This window comes from Spea bombifrons, chromosome 2 (assembly GCF_027358695.1).
Source record: "Spea bombifrons isolate aSpeBom1 chromosome 2, aSpeBom1.2.pri, whole genome shotgun sequence".
NCBI lineage: Eukaryota > Metazoa > Chordata > Amphibia > Anura > Pelobatidae > Spea > Spea bombifrons.
This window is the reverse complement of record NC_071088.1, coordinates 77278028-77294668: the sequence shown is the minus strand read 5'-3', so window position 1 is coordinate 77294668 and position 16641 is coordinate 77278028. Positions and strand designations below refer to the sequence as shown.

Below are 16641 nucleotides of genomic sequence, written 5' to 3'. Positions count from 1 at the left end.
TTACACTGTTTGAGCAAATGCAAGCCTGTAGACAAGCTTAGGATGGGAGATTAGCCTCTCACAAGAGTGGTTCTCAAGTGTGAAGCATCAAGGTTTTACAATCCAATAAGAATTTATTATTGTGAAATTTATTGGCATTCCACAAAGCGTCAAGTACATGAGTGACAAAAGTCAGAGTCCCATGGCTATGTGCCTATCCTTTGCTCATTGTGTATTAAAAGAAGGAAGACTTTTGTGATGATAAATGTATATGAAGAATATATATATATATATATATATATATATATAATTTTTTTTTTTATTTATTTTTTTTATTACTTTCACCTGCTCTACTGAACACTTGTAAGTAAATGCAGGATTAGAGGCATTCCTAGAAGTGTGGAATACCCAACCCTTCTGAGGAGTCATTTATTTATTTTGCCTATTTCATTATTTAGGCCAGGACCATTTAAATGTGATGTCTAAAAAGCAGACACTGTTCGAAACGGAAGAATCTTCTTGAAAGTTTTTGTGTAGTGTGATTAAATCTTCAGAGCAAGGAAAATCTGCCAAGGTTGATTTGCTTAACATGACACTCCAGCCATCATATGTAGTTTAATGGGTTTGGCGTTCAAATGTATGGAGGGATGCTGCAGAATTCCCCGATATGCATTTGCCTCCTTCCCCAATATCCCAGACGAGTTGCTGTGCAGGAGATATGTTCAGCTGAATGTGACACTTACAACCTATAACACACTAGAGAGTGCAATTAATGTTTGTTTTTCTGAGTGGAACAGCACCTTTAACCTTCATCGGGGTGCAGGGCATAGTAGAGCATGTAGATGTAAACTCCTCATTCCAGCTGAGGTCCTGAAATGTTACATCATTTTCTGTGTTGGCACGATAAAAGCTATCAATTCTTGACTTAAAACTTCTTGAAACGGAACAATTTTTGGTGAAATAATGCCTCGCGCATAAAAACAGAACAATTGATCAATGTCTGACTTCGTTGCTAACACGTCCTCTTGAGATTTATTGCTCTTGCTCAAACTGATTTTTTCAAGATGGAATAGTGGTCAAAATGTTCGCACCACTGAATATGTACAGAATTGTGTAAACGTTACCCCTTAAGAAGGCTGCTTTACATTTAAGGACACAAGTAACTTCAGCATTTTTGCTATGTCTATGTTTTAACCACAATTTTTTTTATGATGGGCAGAGGCTTGCTATTGAACTGTCGAGGAACCAGAAGCCACGTGGTATGTCTCCACCAGACACACATCTTAGTCCCCAGAATGATGAAAGTCCTGAATCCCGGCCCAAGAAGCCAGATATTAATCTGGAGAACATCCCTTTACCCGCTCCCAGAGAGGCAGAGGAAGAGGAGGATAAAACCCTCCATGATGTGTTTACTGTAAGTCGTTCAGCTCTGTTTTCTAATGGCCTAACATTGTCCGTCCATACCAGCTTTTATCTTTATTGTTTTTTTTTCCTGCTGATTTGTTTTTGGTCCATTCATTTTCGGACACTGAATATCATTTGCTGCTCTATCAGTTCACTCTCTTTCAATGTTTCCCTACCTTCTCTGCCGACGGTTTCCGTGTCCACGTCTCCTCCTTTTCTGCAGGTCTGCATCTTCTCTTGCCTCTTCTTATTCTACCTTCTTTGTTCATCCGCTTCTCCCTGGTACTTTAGCAAAAGAGTGGAGCCTCTGTTTTACATCCTCTCCCCAAGTTGGAGGAATGAGATAGACAAGCATTCCTGCACCTTTTTCCGCTAATCTGTCTGCAATATATGACCTCTTGGCGTACTTCTGTAGAGGCACGGCGCTCATCACATGAACAGCCTCTCTCCTGATCCTCAAATTGCTGGAGACAGGGGCACAGAAGCAGTCAGCGGAGACGTTAGGGAAGACGTTGTGTGAGAGCAATGAAATGTAAATTTGGAGCTCTCTACTTTGTCCCTCCTTGTTTTTGAACTTTCGTATGAATTAATGAAATGGGCACATTCCGGTTAACTTCCATACAAAAGCATGTATTTCCCTTTGGTTTATCAAACTATCAGGATCTTTCTGATGGAGATCTGGATGTGGACCTTGCTGGAGATGATGACGGAAACAATCTAGAAGGCAGCTGTTCCTCTGCCAGCTCTACAGCCACTAGCAATACAGAAGAAAATGATATAGATGAAGAAACCATGTAAGTGTTGACCAGTGTCCTCTCCTAGGATGACAGAATAAATTGGTGACATGTATTCTGTTTGTTCAGCTTTCTCATTCTCTACAGTTGGCGTAATCATGATCTTATCTGATTTCTGGGAGCAGAACTTAACTAATTTTTTGATCTGCTTCATTTATATTCATCAATGTGTGTTTTTGGAGTTAGCTAATGAGCTGTTATCGGTTATGAGTTTTTTTTTATTATTATTTCTTACCAGTTTCGGATGCCAAACAGCACTGCTCTGGCAGTCAGCTAAATGGAAAGACTTAAAATGTAATTTTACCGTTGTGCACTCATAAGCACACACACATACTTTGTGTGCATTCAGCACCTCTCACCTTGTAAACTGAAGCCCATTGATGTCAATGGATATTGAACGTGTGACTTGAAAGGTTGCCAACGGAGCACTTGTTGCATGCTGAGATTAGACTTCAGTGTAATATGCTAACTGTCCATTGCAACATTTCATGTTGTGGTTGGGATAGGCAGGTTCTTAAGGAAAGCCAGACTAGTTCCATTTCCTTAATCCTGTGCTCGTACCTGCCCTCACTGTAACATACCCAAACACACACAAGCAAGTCCCTTATCCTGTCTTCAGCTTGTCTTCCATGCAGCTTGCGCACACGCAGTGTGATCTTAAAATTAGGAGCATAAAGAGGTAGCTACGGCACTCTACTTACATCTTTACCCCCACTCATGGAGCATGCGGCCATCTTTGTCAAATCTGCCCTTGCTTCAACTAGTCATACCACTGTTGAACACTGATGTCAAAAGGGCACGAGGCAGACACTGCAGTAGCAGACCAGTTACTCAAGACTCAACTTTATTACCATAATCAGGATCTGTTTATATGATTGCTCCTTGAAAGATGCAAACCTCCCATCAACTGCATGTGTTTTATAATCAAGATTTTACAGTTCATGTTGAGTGCTAACCCCTTCTTCCCTTAACTTTTAATGTAAGCAGGATGCAATTTAATGGGCAAATTTAGTCAGGTATACTGTCAAGTTCATTATAGAATACAGATTTCATAATTCGGTTAAATTAGACACAGCCCTTTCCAGTGGTGTCTGGCCTTGGGACACTTGGCCCAAAGTACCCACAAGCAAAACCCCGTATTTCCTGTGCCGTGCTAATGACTAAACTTAGTAAATGGGGAGCTACACTTTGCTTTGAGTAATTGCTGAAAAAATGTATTGCTGTATCTGCAATGGGCTCAGGGGGGAAAAGGTTTTGTCAAGAAAGTGAATTTCACCTGTTTATCTGGTGGTAACGTGCTTCCCATGTGTGATCAGGTCAGGTGAAAACGATGTTGAGTATGGCAGCAATATGGATTTAGAAGAAGGGGAGTTAATGGAAGATGCAGCTGCCACCACTGGAGCTTCAGGTAGGACTAACGACAAATAAATGTAACATTTGAGGCTTGTAACAATAGGGAGTCCCATCTTCCAACGCATGTTACAGACTGTTCCTGTTTCGTGTTTTTAGTGGCTCCAGCAGGTGCCTTTTCAACACCCAAGAGTACCGTACCGATCAATTGGATGCCAGCAGAGCTGGTGCTTCTGTACACTGCGTCACACAGAGATCTGTGTTTCTTATATTGTGTAGTTAGCGAACTATAAATAGGACCCTAGGACGTGCCTGCTTCTTTTCCAAGTATTGTTTGCCAAACAAAAGCCTGAATCAATAGGCAGCCATTTCTTGGCTTCCTCTTTGCTTTAAATACGGTTTCATTTTTACGATTTAAGATTTAACATGTAGGTTTATCTTTAAGATTTAACATGTAGGTTTATCAAACTTGACTTTCACAACCAACTGGAACATTTTTAACCCCTTAAGGACAATGCGGGGTCCCTAAACCCATTGAAAACAATGCATTTTGAGCCTGTACATGTATGGGCTTTGTCATTAAGGGGTTAACACTTTGACATACAAAGCAAACCCGTTTGAGTAATGAAACATTTACCTAACTTGAGAACTTGCTTTCTCTCTAAGCTATCCTACATGAGTCTGTTCCCGAGTTTTTATTTAGAGAAATGGATTTTACTTTGCCTATTAGTAATTTTTTTTCCACATTAAGTTTTGCTTTTATATATTATTGGGTTTAGGTTTTCCTAAACAGTGGCATCTCTGTATTTGATTCAGACTTCTAGCTTGAACTTTAGTCCTACTACTTTTGTGAATATCTTGACATGTTTGTAGTGTGGGACATCTAACATCTAATATTTTTATAGACAATCAATTTGTCTGATGGAACCCCATGGTCCCTAGAATGCCATAACTCAAACAGTGAGAAGTAAAACTGTCTAACCATTGTTCATGAATTTGTATGTCATCGTTGACATCTTGTTGAGACTCAAACTCCAAAACAATTTCCTTAATCCCATTTTCCCGATCCGTTGAGTGCCTTTACTCTATCATGATTTTTTTTTTTTTTTTTTTTTGGTGGCTTTATTGGAGTTGTTCCTCTCGATTATTTGTTGTTTATCTGGCCCATGGGCCTTTTACATTCCTCTGGCATTTTTATGACTTTAGAGTTTATAAACACATCAACTTAAGTGTCTTCACACTGTTGGTGATTCTCTATTGACGAAACGTATTACCAATGTGAAATCTTTTTTTTTACCTGTTACCCACAATTAATTTTGTTCCCTCTTCCTGTTTCACGAATGCAAATCCTTATTGGCTAGGTTGATGGGTCAATTTTATTTTTTTTCTTCCCATTTTCAGCTAGTAGCCACAGTTATAGCAGTGGAAGAAACTCGAGACGCTCAGGAAGCAACATCAATACCTCCAGCAGTAGCAGTCTTTTGGGGCTGGATCCTCTACTTCTCATTCACTTACTTGACCTGAAAGACAAAAACAGCGTAGAAAATCTGTGGAGCCTGCAGCCCAGGCCACCTACATCAATCCTGCAGTCTTCAGGTACCTTACAGTATATTTGGAGCTTTTAACCAGAATCAAGAGCAAAAAGCGATTCTTCTGCAAAGCCTTAAATAAGGTTCTATCTCCACGAACACAATGGAATGCTGCCACTAATGACTTCTTTGGTGTTTGTGGTCACACAACCACCTTTTAGGCTTTGCACCATAATTGCTTTATATAAAACCAAAGGCAGAAAATCAAATACTCTGAAGTCAGACAATGGACTGCTGGTATGTTACGTACCATGATTTCTCTTTTATGGTCTTACTCGGGTTTTGTCAGCTTGCCGGAACTCAGACATGGAAATTAACCTGACCTTTGCCATTTTAATCTTTCTCTCCTTATTGCAGTGCGGTGTTAGATGGTATTCAAAACCTAAATGTATAGAAATCTGAAAAAGGGATAGAGGGCTATCAAAATAGATTGAACCTATAACAGTTTAGTGTAATTATCTTTGCCGCATTGTCAGTAGCACAAGTATAAAAATCTGAAAAAGGGCTAGACGTTTATCGAAATAGATTTGACCTATGACCATTTAGTGGAATTATCTTTGCCACTTTGTAACTAGCATTATTCAAATTTTAATAAGACTATTTCTGAAGCACTTGGAAATAATGAATCTGTTCTATAGAGGACAATGTGGTTAGAACAATTCGTGTGTTCCTGACAAAGATGCATTGAATTGAAACAGAATAAATCTGTTATTAATACAAAAAGTACTCCAAAAGAGTCTATTAAACAGTCTCCCCTCTTCATCTGAATGCCCACTAATCCCAAGCCTTGTTTCTTTTTGTGACAGCTGTCTGTCAGTGAATGACCCATCTGTCACTATGGGTATATCCTACCGTAGTGCCAGCCGTGTCAAAGGTGAAAGTATCCTTCCAATGCTTTTCTGGAAGCATTAAGGTGATAGTACAGCACTGCTGAATAGAATGTCTTAGCGCGATCTATTCAACTGTTTAATTTACCTCGTAATCTCCACTTTTCTCAAAAGCTGCTGTAATTTTTGGAAGTTCATACTAAAGAAGTGCAAAATGTTTAATATACCACTGTATAGCGGTACCCTATAAGGACACCAGTCCTTGCTGCTCTGCAGCGTTGGCACAGAGAGAGCTTGGCGCTCTGCAGCAGACGCGCACAGACATGCGGGACTGGAGGTCACCACACGGCCCCCAACTTTACCTAGCAACATCCCCGCCTGTGCCATCCTTGTCCCCCGACAGCCTGTCCAGGAGTTGTGTGTGTGTGTGTGTGTCTCTCTCTCTCTCTGTGCTGTGTGCAGACTGATTCAACATGCAAGAAGTGGATGTGATGTCACTTCCTGCCCACTGAATCAATCACACACTATATGCTATAAGAGTGTGAGATCATCTAATCAGATTATCTCTACAATATCTGTCGCTAGCTGTGGGTTTTACATGCTTTACAGGGGCGGACAAGTGGTTGCAATTGCAACCCCTGCGACCTTGATCCTCACAGCCCTGGCTTGAGGTCAGGCACCTGGGGTAGATAGCCCCCCCCTCATTAAGTATGTCAAACACACACACTCTAACATTATACACGTGTGTGTGTGTGTGTGTGTGTGTGTGATATATATATATATATATATATATATATATATATATATATATATATATATATATATATATATATATATATCACACACATTCTAGCACTGTACATATACACAGTACCATTACCTGTCTCCCAAGCTGCTGCCAGGCGGCTGCCTCTCTACTTATGCTGGTCACGCAATGCATGTTACATGAATGTTAAGTATGGGGCCAAAAACTTCAACATGCATGTGTTTTTTTGCTTTTTAAACTTTTTGATTTTCTGATTACATTACAGGGGCCATCTCCTATTTGGGGCAGATTACTGGCCTCCGTACTCAGATAAAAGTATATGTTTAGAATAGTAGTCAAACCACAGTATCTGACTTGGATTTTTTTGAAACTTTTGATGCGGTCGTTTCATCACCAAAGTTATGTTTTTGTTTTTTGCACATATGTGTACCTGTAATGCGGTCAAATATGAAGTAGTGCCAAGTCACATGTCAAAAAGTAAATAAAATGCATTATATATATTTATATATATTTTAAATTGCACAAATCATTTTGGGTCGGTTCTCTCGTAGTGAGTCTTTCACTCACAAAGGGCAACTAATGTCACAAAGCAGGTATTTTAAACACAAAATAATAGGAATTATGTTCTCCAAAAAAAAAAAGGTGAAAGTCCTTGTACCGTGGTATAGTTAAGTAAGAATAAATTAGACGGTCTAAATCAGAAATGATTTGACTGGTGTTAAAGTGACACAGGGAGTAATTTCAATTTCGAAGTTCTTTGACAGGTGTAATTTCTTTGTTTGAATTGGTTTCAGTGAATGCGATGCTGGTTGGGACCACTTGAGGTACGGTAAGCGGACCAAAGACAAGGTCCACTTCTGTAGACCATCTACTAGACTGCCTCCTGCTGCTAAAGTCCACTTTTTGCAGTTGTCGGCTGTGGTGATGAGAATTCCACATCGTTTGATTTTGTAGCTGGGGTAGCGAATGAATAATCCACCCTAACACAATATCTAATATCTAATACAAGATAGAATGATCTGAGGAGCGGCAATCTACCAAACCTAGTAATTGTTTTACTGCCTCAAGGTCAGCTGTTGGCTAGATTGTAGACACAATGACTGTATTTTAGAATTAATCATGCATGCACTGCTTAAGTACAAGGTCATGCCATAACATTTATTGTATCGCTTGTCAGAAATAATAAAGTCTAATGGTTGTTTTATGTCTTTCAATCCTGATTGCTGCTATACACAATGTGATATTCCCATAACCTCTCCGCTCTCATTTTAGAAGTCTGCAATGCCTGTAATTTCACATAAAATATTGGATATTTTTGGTTCCGATGAGAATTTTCTTTAAAAGCCTCTATGGTTTGTGTGTGTGTGGGGGGGGGTATAATGTATAGTGTGTGTGTGTATGTATGTATATATATATGTATATATATATATATATATATATATATATATATAATTTATAAAAATTAGTGCTGTGCAATGTTTTAGACAGGTGTGAAAAAATGCTGTAAAGTAAGAATACTTAATAAAAAAAAAAAAAAAAAAAAAAAAAATAGACATGTCAATAGTTCGTATTTATCATTTAACGAAAACTAAAGTGAGTGAACACAGGAAAAAATTCAATCAAATCAATATTTGGCATGACCACCCTATGATATCAAACAGACTGTTTGAAGAAAAGTTTTCCTGCCTTATCTTCAGTTTTCCCCATGTGAGCCCCATTTCACGTATTGGATTCCTTGTTCACACCATTTGGTTTTGTCTTTTTCACTTTTTCTTTATTTAGCCTCGTGTTCCCGTAAGGAAAGAGACCAACGAAGACAGCAGACCTCTTGGCGTGTTTCCCCAGACCTGAAGATGCTTAAGCGCTATAAGTGTCAGGTGTTAGAAGTTCGCAGCAAGCTGTCTGCTGTCAAAAGCCAGTTGTGTGAAGTCCGAAGCAGTGGCACCGGGGTCAGTGAAGGCCAAAGCGGTGGCTCCGTGGATGCTGACCTCATGACTGCGGGAAGTGCAGATGGATGTAGCAAGTTGCAGGAGCTGGGTATGGAGCTGCTCAGGAAGTCTTCTATTGCAAGCTGCTATGTTCGAAATTGTAAGTATCTGTCCACTTATGAGGCAGAAACCTAACTGCAATGAAAGATTTGAAGTATAAGCTTGATGTGTATGCTTTGAAATATTTTGTATTACTTTGATGCGTTTTAGTCTTGTCTGTAATCATGTGTGTTTTATGATCCTATGCTGTATTTCACAATGCACACTGGTTTTGCCGTTTAAAAGTCTTTAAATCCCACAACACATAGTGGTGCAGCGTTAATTCAGCTGAATGCTATAGTGAAGTGCCATAGATTGCAGCTGTGATATAGGTCAACAATGCACTCAACTATACTTTCATTTGTGCCTGCACAGAAATGCAGCATTTGGGTAAAACAGGTCTGGTCTTTTAATGCTGAGTAAACCTGTATGCCATCTCTTACTCTTGGAGGACAGGGTAGTTTGCTTTATTGATCCCTGAATGACAAATTAGACAAGCACCCATATCTCTTCTAAGATATTCCTGCCCAATTGTTATAAATTGATTCATTCTCTACCCTTTTACCAGCTGGCATAAAGAGATGTGGCTAGCAGCTCATAAGGTGGGGCAAGTGACCTGAAGGCCGTATGGTCATTTATTCCAGCTGGTAGGATAGTAATATTACTCAGGTTTGCCATTTTTGTTTATCACGTTAGGATGGGAATTTCCTTCTAGAGGAGGTCTTGCCTTTCCTGCCACCCCTTCTGGTTCCCAAGTCTTACTAGGCAAGGTTCATCTTGCTCCTGGTTTTATTGGTTTATTTGTTCCAATGTACATAAGTCATTCGGACTGCTTTAAACATAGGATGTAGTGGTATAAACTGCAAATTGTATTTAGTTTTCTATGTATACCCTCGATGGTACACTGTTGAAAAACAGGGGCATCTCTGTACCCTGTAAAAAGCGCAGATAGGTAGAGGTTAAATGTTTGTGCAAGCTTGTGTATTTAAGCCACAATGCCTAATCATCAGTTGTCAGCATATTCTGTCTGCGTCGTTTCAACATTTACCTTAAATACAGAATGTATGATTTTTTTTTGCTACAACAGTTTAATTAATAAATGGTAGGTCAGCTAATCGCTGTGTTTATCTTTTAACATGTATAATCTATTAAATATTCACAATGGAATATTCAGGGAAAAAGCTTTCATAGGCTCTAAGTGTTGCATGCTTATGATCTGGGGCGGTGGGTGCCTAATTAAATATCTTGCGTTTCAGCTAAAATAGGGTTTTTACGCCTGCGGATATTTAGACCATGTTATTGCCAGGGTCAGCCGTGGACCACTACCGAGGCATTCATGCCCTAGGTGTAATTTTACTTTCTAGGCATCATTAGTATCCTTTATTATGATTTCCCCAATGCTTCTTTCAGTACATACATTCAAAGGGTATGACAAAACTAGAAGAGGGCCCTGCTCACAACTTTACAATCTAGAGGATTTGTGTTGCACCCTTTGTCGCAACGGACTGCTGCAGAACCGAGTAAACCTAAATATTTGCAGACATGTTATATTTTGTGTATATAAATGTTTGGTTCGCTGGTGCTCGTTTTCTGCCAACTGCTTCAGTGTCCCTCTCTCCATATCAAGACTTGCGTATTTGGGTTAATACAAATTAAAATTTCCTGCTCTCCCTTTCTGCAGCTCTGTCCTCTTACCTCTTCTTGTTACTCCGTTAACCAGGCCTCAGAGCCCTTCTACAAAATGGGGAGCCTGGTTAACAGAGTAAATACCGGGGAGAAGCAACAAAAGAAGCAGAAATGGAGACAGGGAGACTGAAGCAGCTGGCAGAAAAGGTAGCGAGAAATTGTGTGGCAAACTTTATTTCCGAATGGGTGCAAAGCCCTCCGAATTTAAACCGAACCAAAAGGACGGGGAACTAAATTAGTTGGATTTTAGCCTCAGCTGTGGTGTTTTTTCCCCTCCATTTCTCTAAACCGCATGAGGCAGTTGTGTGCTTCCGTCCAGGAAAGGCATAACTCTTCAAAGTTCAGATGATAAAGCTCCCGAGGCTTCTATGGCCTCAATTATTGGATTATGTAATGTAATAGCAATGGTTTATCTGGCTGGTTGTGGACTCTACCAGTCCCGCCAAGCGCATTTCACAAAATGCTCGCAGCTGAACGTGTTCATAAAGCAAATGCGTGGCCGAATATATGCACCTTCACTACATACTATGTATAAGCTTGACGTTCTGGAATCGAGAGATGCACCCGTTGGTCAGGAGATTCTTCAGCTGCTCCCAACCAAAAGTTTTGCTACCGCTTATTTGCCCTCCTCATTGAATATTGTCTGTTGCGATGCATCCCATCACAGGCTGCTGTTTATGGCAACAAAAGCCAAAGATGTACGTTTGTTTTTCTTTAGGCAATGCAGCCGTTGGTGTTTCCCTCCCAAATGCATTTTCGATGTATAATAGACTTCTGAGCATCATATTTTGTGTAGTATCTTTTCTTATTTATTTGGGGCAATTGCGCCCCCCAAAAAAGAAGGGCGACTACCATTTGTGGACTGCCATATTTCCTTAAAGAAAATGTAGATCCTCTGGATTATTAATCACCTTGTACTTGTCCCGTCTTTTATTCTCCCTTACCTCTGTTGGTTTTCGTTAATGTGAGTAATGTCTCTGCAGCTACTGGAAAGAGAAGTAACTCGCCCAAGCACTCTCGCTCGGGTGACAGGGCTGGAAGTCTGTCTCTCAGGAGGGCTGTGGACTGTAATGATGGGAGTCATCGTGCCAAAGGAGAATGTCAGACTGCGTCAGAAGGTACCATTACATATCAGTAACGTGCTATCAAGTACTAACCTTAATGTTTAACACCTCTCTGGCACACAGAGATTGTTTTTTTTTGTGTACATTTTAATTCAAGGGAATCTCAAAATATACTGTGTATGTATGTATATATGTATGTATATATATATGTGTGTGTGTGTGTATATGTGTATATATATATATATATCTGTATGCAGTATTATGAATTACCTCTTCTGTGGCTTTGCTTGACTTTATTTATTTTTGTATGCTTTAGTTTGTGTTTCTGGCACACAGCTGTGACTTACGTTCAGGGAAAAACCACTTCAGATAACCCATATATTGCCAAAAAGCAAAATGCCATATGCGGGTATTGAAAAACTGCTAATTTTCTTTTCCATTACGCTTGGATATTCTATGTCTGTTTTAAAGGTTGTAGTGGCGGCTCAAAGAATAGCAGTAGGCATGGATCACCAAGATCTCTTACTGGTGGCAGCCCAGAAATACCGTGTAGCTCAAAGACAGATGACAGACAGTCTGACCTACTGAGCTCTAAAATACAAGCAATGTGTATGGAGAAGTCCAGGAGAGTCGACAACTTGGGGTATGTGGTTTGCTGGTTGGTTGCTGTTTTGGTGACGGATGAGAGAATATTGTGTGGGCTATGAAAAAATGTGCTGGGTTTTCCACCTGCGTTCAGGCATGTTTTCTCCTAGGTCAAATTCAAAAAGCTGGAATGGGAATGATATGGCACAGATGGGAAGCCTGGACAGTGATCCTGAAGCTGGAGAAATTAACCCAATTTTATCCGAGGGGGGTTCGTCCTATCCTGATGAAGGTAGTCTAATAAGGGCCTTTATTTAAGCTTATTTACCTTATAAACTTACTCTAAACCAGGTGTTTTATCAAATAACTTTGATCTGATAAAACGCTGGCAGAATTTCAGGTTAAACACCCACGTGTTAATGAGAACATTTAACCTATACAAGCTTTACTATTTTGTGAATGCAAAATCATTGAATCGTTCTAATGAAGGCAAACTATATCACTGTGTTTGGATATGACCATTAATTTTCTTTTTAATGTGGGGAGCTGCCATTTGGAATTCCGACACAGGTCTCAACAGACTGTAAACACTAAACCTTATTTTATTTTTTCTCCACTCATTAAAGAGAGTTGGATTCATTTTCTGTGTTGAACAGGGCACGGAAGTTACTGAGGCTTCTTTGTACGCCAATAAACGTATATAAACTGTCAGTGCCTTGACACACGTGTTTTAGTCAAGTCTTACTACTTGAATAGGTATTCTATACTGCACTTCACAGCCAGGAGGAGGAAAAATGTTTAAATCTCCCTTTATCAATGGGTTCAAAGTGGTCGGCTGCGGTGTCATATTATAGCACACAGCATGTTCCACCTGTACAACCGCACCCCAGTTGGACAGTGTCAGAAGTTTTGCCTTCTTTTATATACTTGGCATAAGGTATTTTGTTTAAAATGTTTGTTATATTGAATTATAATGGTAACTGAAGTCCTTCTTGCCATCCCTGTGTTAATGTTCAGCTACTGCAGTCATTATTCAGACCCAGGGCTTTGATTACATTATACAAGTGATATGGCACCCAATTAAAGCAGCAAATTTACAGGCTAAACTCTCTAAATCCTGTCCGTAGCATACTATAGGCAACCTATAGTCCGCTGCACCATGAAATGGGAATAATTTGCTTCCTGCAGGAGAAATCATAATTGCTACTTCTGCACGCCACAGTCTGCAGCCCAATCATATGGGATGCATAATAAGCAATAGACCGAGATGCACAAGGGGCCGCATCGTGCATCTTCCGGCATACTCAGCTGGCCCTTTCCCAACTATTGTTTCCTAGCATTGTTCATTTCGAGTCTTGGTTTTTGTAAGTGATACTGAAGTGTTTGTCTTGCTAAATCTGTGCTCCTCCACCCATGTGCTCATTTAAATTTCAGTGACTGATAGACTGTAGAGCAGAGCTTATATTACGGTGCCAGCATCCATCCCCAACTGCAGTGTGAAATGGTGTGTAGGCGTTGGCATTTACAGAAGGTCTTTCGGTGACACAGTAGAAGAGACGTTTTCACGCTTAGTCATTGGTGCGTGATGTGATGCTGTAGATCGTAGGACCATTACAAGATCACTGGATTAACCGTCTCATTCCTGAAGTGAATCTATAACCTCTAGTGAGGTCTGCTATAGGTGTGCTAGTACTACTGATGGATGTTATTGTTATTTTATGTTCTAATGACTCCTGGTTTTGCATTGTGACAGCTGCTGTGTGTTCAAAGCACGTCCTTCACATTTTGCCAGGAATGAGCAGTGATAGTGACATTGAGTGTGACACTGAGAATGAAGAGCAGGAGGACAACATCACGTGTGCTGGCTTTAATGACACTTACACGGCACAGCCTCCAGGTGAAGGTATGACGCCCCTCCAAAGTCTGATCTCATAATCGTGTCAATCATACCTTTGTAGTACTACGTCCTATCGCCTTACAGTATTGTCTGCGGTTTCTTGCTTCACGCAGGGCTGAATTTTGAAGCACGTATGATTAAATCCTTTTTTTTATGCTTTAATGAGTTTTACATGCATTCCCTTTCTTTTGCTGTGTTTTGAATAGGACAGGATAATATCCATTGTGCCAGATGTGTTTTGTGCTGCCTCAATGTTGTCACTTACCTGGCCTTATTTCTTGGTTGGTACAATGTATAATACCGAGCTGCCATTCTAGAAGGATTCAAAGAAACATACACTTCATGCCTTCATTACAATGCACTCATATCACCCATATTTAAGATCCAAAAGCATTACCCAAATGTTTTGGGGTCTACTACACTACTACCCCAAGTGCACCCATCCACCTAATGCTATGCTTTAAATAGAATGAATATTCCAATCAGGATAACGGTGTCTATCGATGACATAGAAATTAACTTCTAGCACAAAGCAAACTACTGATATCAGTGGCTTTGGTTGATATCAGTCATTGGAGTTTACCCTGTTGGAACCTACCGCTCAAATATTTAAATTCTTCAAAAGGATTGCTTACAACTTTGCCAGCCCTCTCTTGTTATATTCAAACCCTTCCATGTTGTAATATTTGAAGGTAAGATAAAGTTTCACATTTGGCCAATATTTGTGGCTAGCCATTCGTTGCTGTGGTGTCTGAGTTTGAAGTCCTGTTCCAGTGGTAATGATGCGACTGAGACATGCACTATATGGACAAAAGTATTGGAACACACATCTTAATTATTGAATTTAGGTGTTTCAATCAGACCCCTTGTCACAGGTGTATAAAATCAAGCACCTTGCCGCGCAGTCTGCATTTACAAACATTTATGAAACTAATGGGTTGTTCTGAAGAGTTCAGTGAAGGGAAAGACCATGTAAAGTCGCAGAGCGGGGTCATCAAGTGCTGAGGGGCATGGTGCGTAAAAATCGCAGACACTTTCCCAATTCCATAGCTGAAGCATTCCAAACTTCCATTGGCGTTAATATCCGCACAAAAACTGTGCGACGGGAGCTTCATGGAATGGGGTTCTGTGGCCCGGCAGATGAGTGCAAGAGTCGGATTGAGTGGTATAAGGCAATGGACTCTGGCGCAGGAAACGTGTTCTGTGGAGTGACGGATCACGATTCTCTGTTTGGCAATCTGATGGGCGAGTCTGGGTTCGGCGGATGCCAGGAGAACATTATCTGCCTGACTGCCTTGTGCTAACTGTGAAGTTTGGTGGTGGAGAGATAATGGTATGAGGCTGTTTTTCAGGGGTTGGGCCTCCTACTTCCTGTGGGATTAAAATGCTTCATCATACGAAGATATTTGGGACAATGCTATGCTTCCAACTTTGTGGGAACAGTTTGAGGAAGGCCCTTTTCTATTCCAGCATAATTGTGCCCCAGTGATCAAAGCAAGGCCCATAAACACATGGTTGGATGAGTTTGGTGTGGAAGAATTTGAGTGGCTGCACAGAGCCCTGACCTCGATCCCATCAAACGCCTTTTGGATGAACTGGAACGGAGACTGTGAGCCAGGCCTTCTCATCCAACATCAGTGCGTGACCTCACAAATGATCTACTGGATGAATGGGCGCAAAGTCCCACAGAAACACTCCAAAATCTTGTGGAAAGCCTTCCCAGAAGAGTGGAAGCTGTAATAGCTTCGAAGGGGGGGACCAACTACATATTAATATCTATGTGTTTAGAATGCAATGTTATAAAAGTCCCTGTTGGTGTGATGGCCAGGCATCCTAATACTTTTGTCCATATAGTGTATATAGAACTCAAGATATACAAAAGGTGATACTTTTATAAAAGACACTATCGGATTGTGTCAAAGGAATTGTTCTGTTTTCCTTACTGAAATTTTCATTGACAGATCAAAGCCTTACATTTCCAGATGACAGTATAAGCTCGGAAGACCTTCGCTTTGCAGCTGGAGATGACACTGGAAGGTAATTTTAGTGCTAGAACATAATGCTCCTGTTTACTCAGTGACCAAAGTTAAAGAAATTACAAATGTTTTGATGCCGCTGCTGTAAGCATCTGGTTATGCTGTGTCTGTACAAAATGTAGCCATCATTCAGCGGTTTTGAATAAACCATGGAAACCCTCCAAAGAGCTTAAACAATGGTACTACTATGTGGGGAAAATGACGTTAGCAGCTTGTCTTCTTGGTTCTTCTGTATGTTGTAAACATAATTTAAAGCCTAAAATAACAGCCGTAGTGCAATGACTGACACAAGTTCACAATGATTCCACATTTTTCAACAACTTTTTTTCTTTTTGTATTCGCTGCAGGTAATTTTATGAAGCATGGCGGCTTCTCCTTGGTCATTCTGAAGATGGAGAAGCAGAAACACTACACTACATAGAAAGTGCCCATTTCTAGATGCACATTAAGTGTAACTTATTTATTCCATCTGCATGGCTATAGCATTGTATGGTAGAGAGATGTTACCATTTTTATTGTAGCTGTGAGAAGCAACGGAGTACAATGGCAATGTACACGGCTCATACAGAGAGTAATAACACAGATGCCTTTACTGCACACGACAAAACTAGCTAGGTGCGCGACTACCGGAAATAAA

At 40.3% G+C, this 16641-nt stretch overlaps 1 protein-coding gene across 1 annotated transcript in view; it reads left to right on the top strand.

The window, feature by feature from the left end:
- Nucleotides 1–16641, top strand: part of TRIM37 (tripartite motif containing 37) — a 34451-nt gene extending 17810 nt beyond the window's left edge. The window contains exons 15-25 of the mRNA XM_053454869.1: nt 1199–1393; nt 2044–2177; nt 3494–3585; nt 4929–5123; nt 8492–8797; nt 11406–11540; nt 11958–12129; nt 12242–12363; nt 13825–13974; nt 15930–16005; nt 16352–16641. Of these exons, the coding sequence (XP_053310844.1) occupies nt 1199–1393; nt 2044–2177; nt 3494–3585; nt 4929–5123; nt 8492–8797; nt 11406–11540; nt 11958–12129; nt 12242–12363; nt 13825–13974; nt 15930–16005; nt 16352–16355 (1581 nt within the window). The 3' untranslated portion in view covers nt 16356–16641. The remainder of the gene's footprint in view (nt 1–1198; nt 1394–2043; nt 2178–3493; nt 3586–4928; nt 5124–8491; nt 8798–11405; nt 11541–11957; nt 12130–12241; nt 12364–13824; nt 13975–15929; nt 16006–16351) is intronic.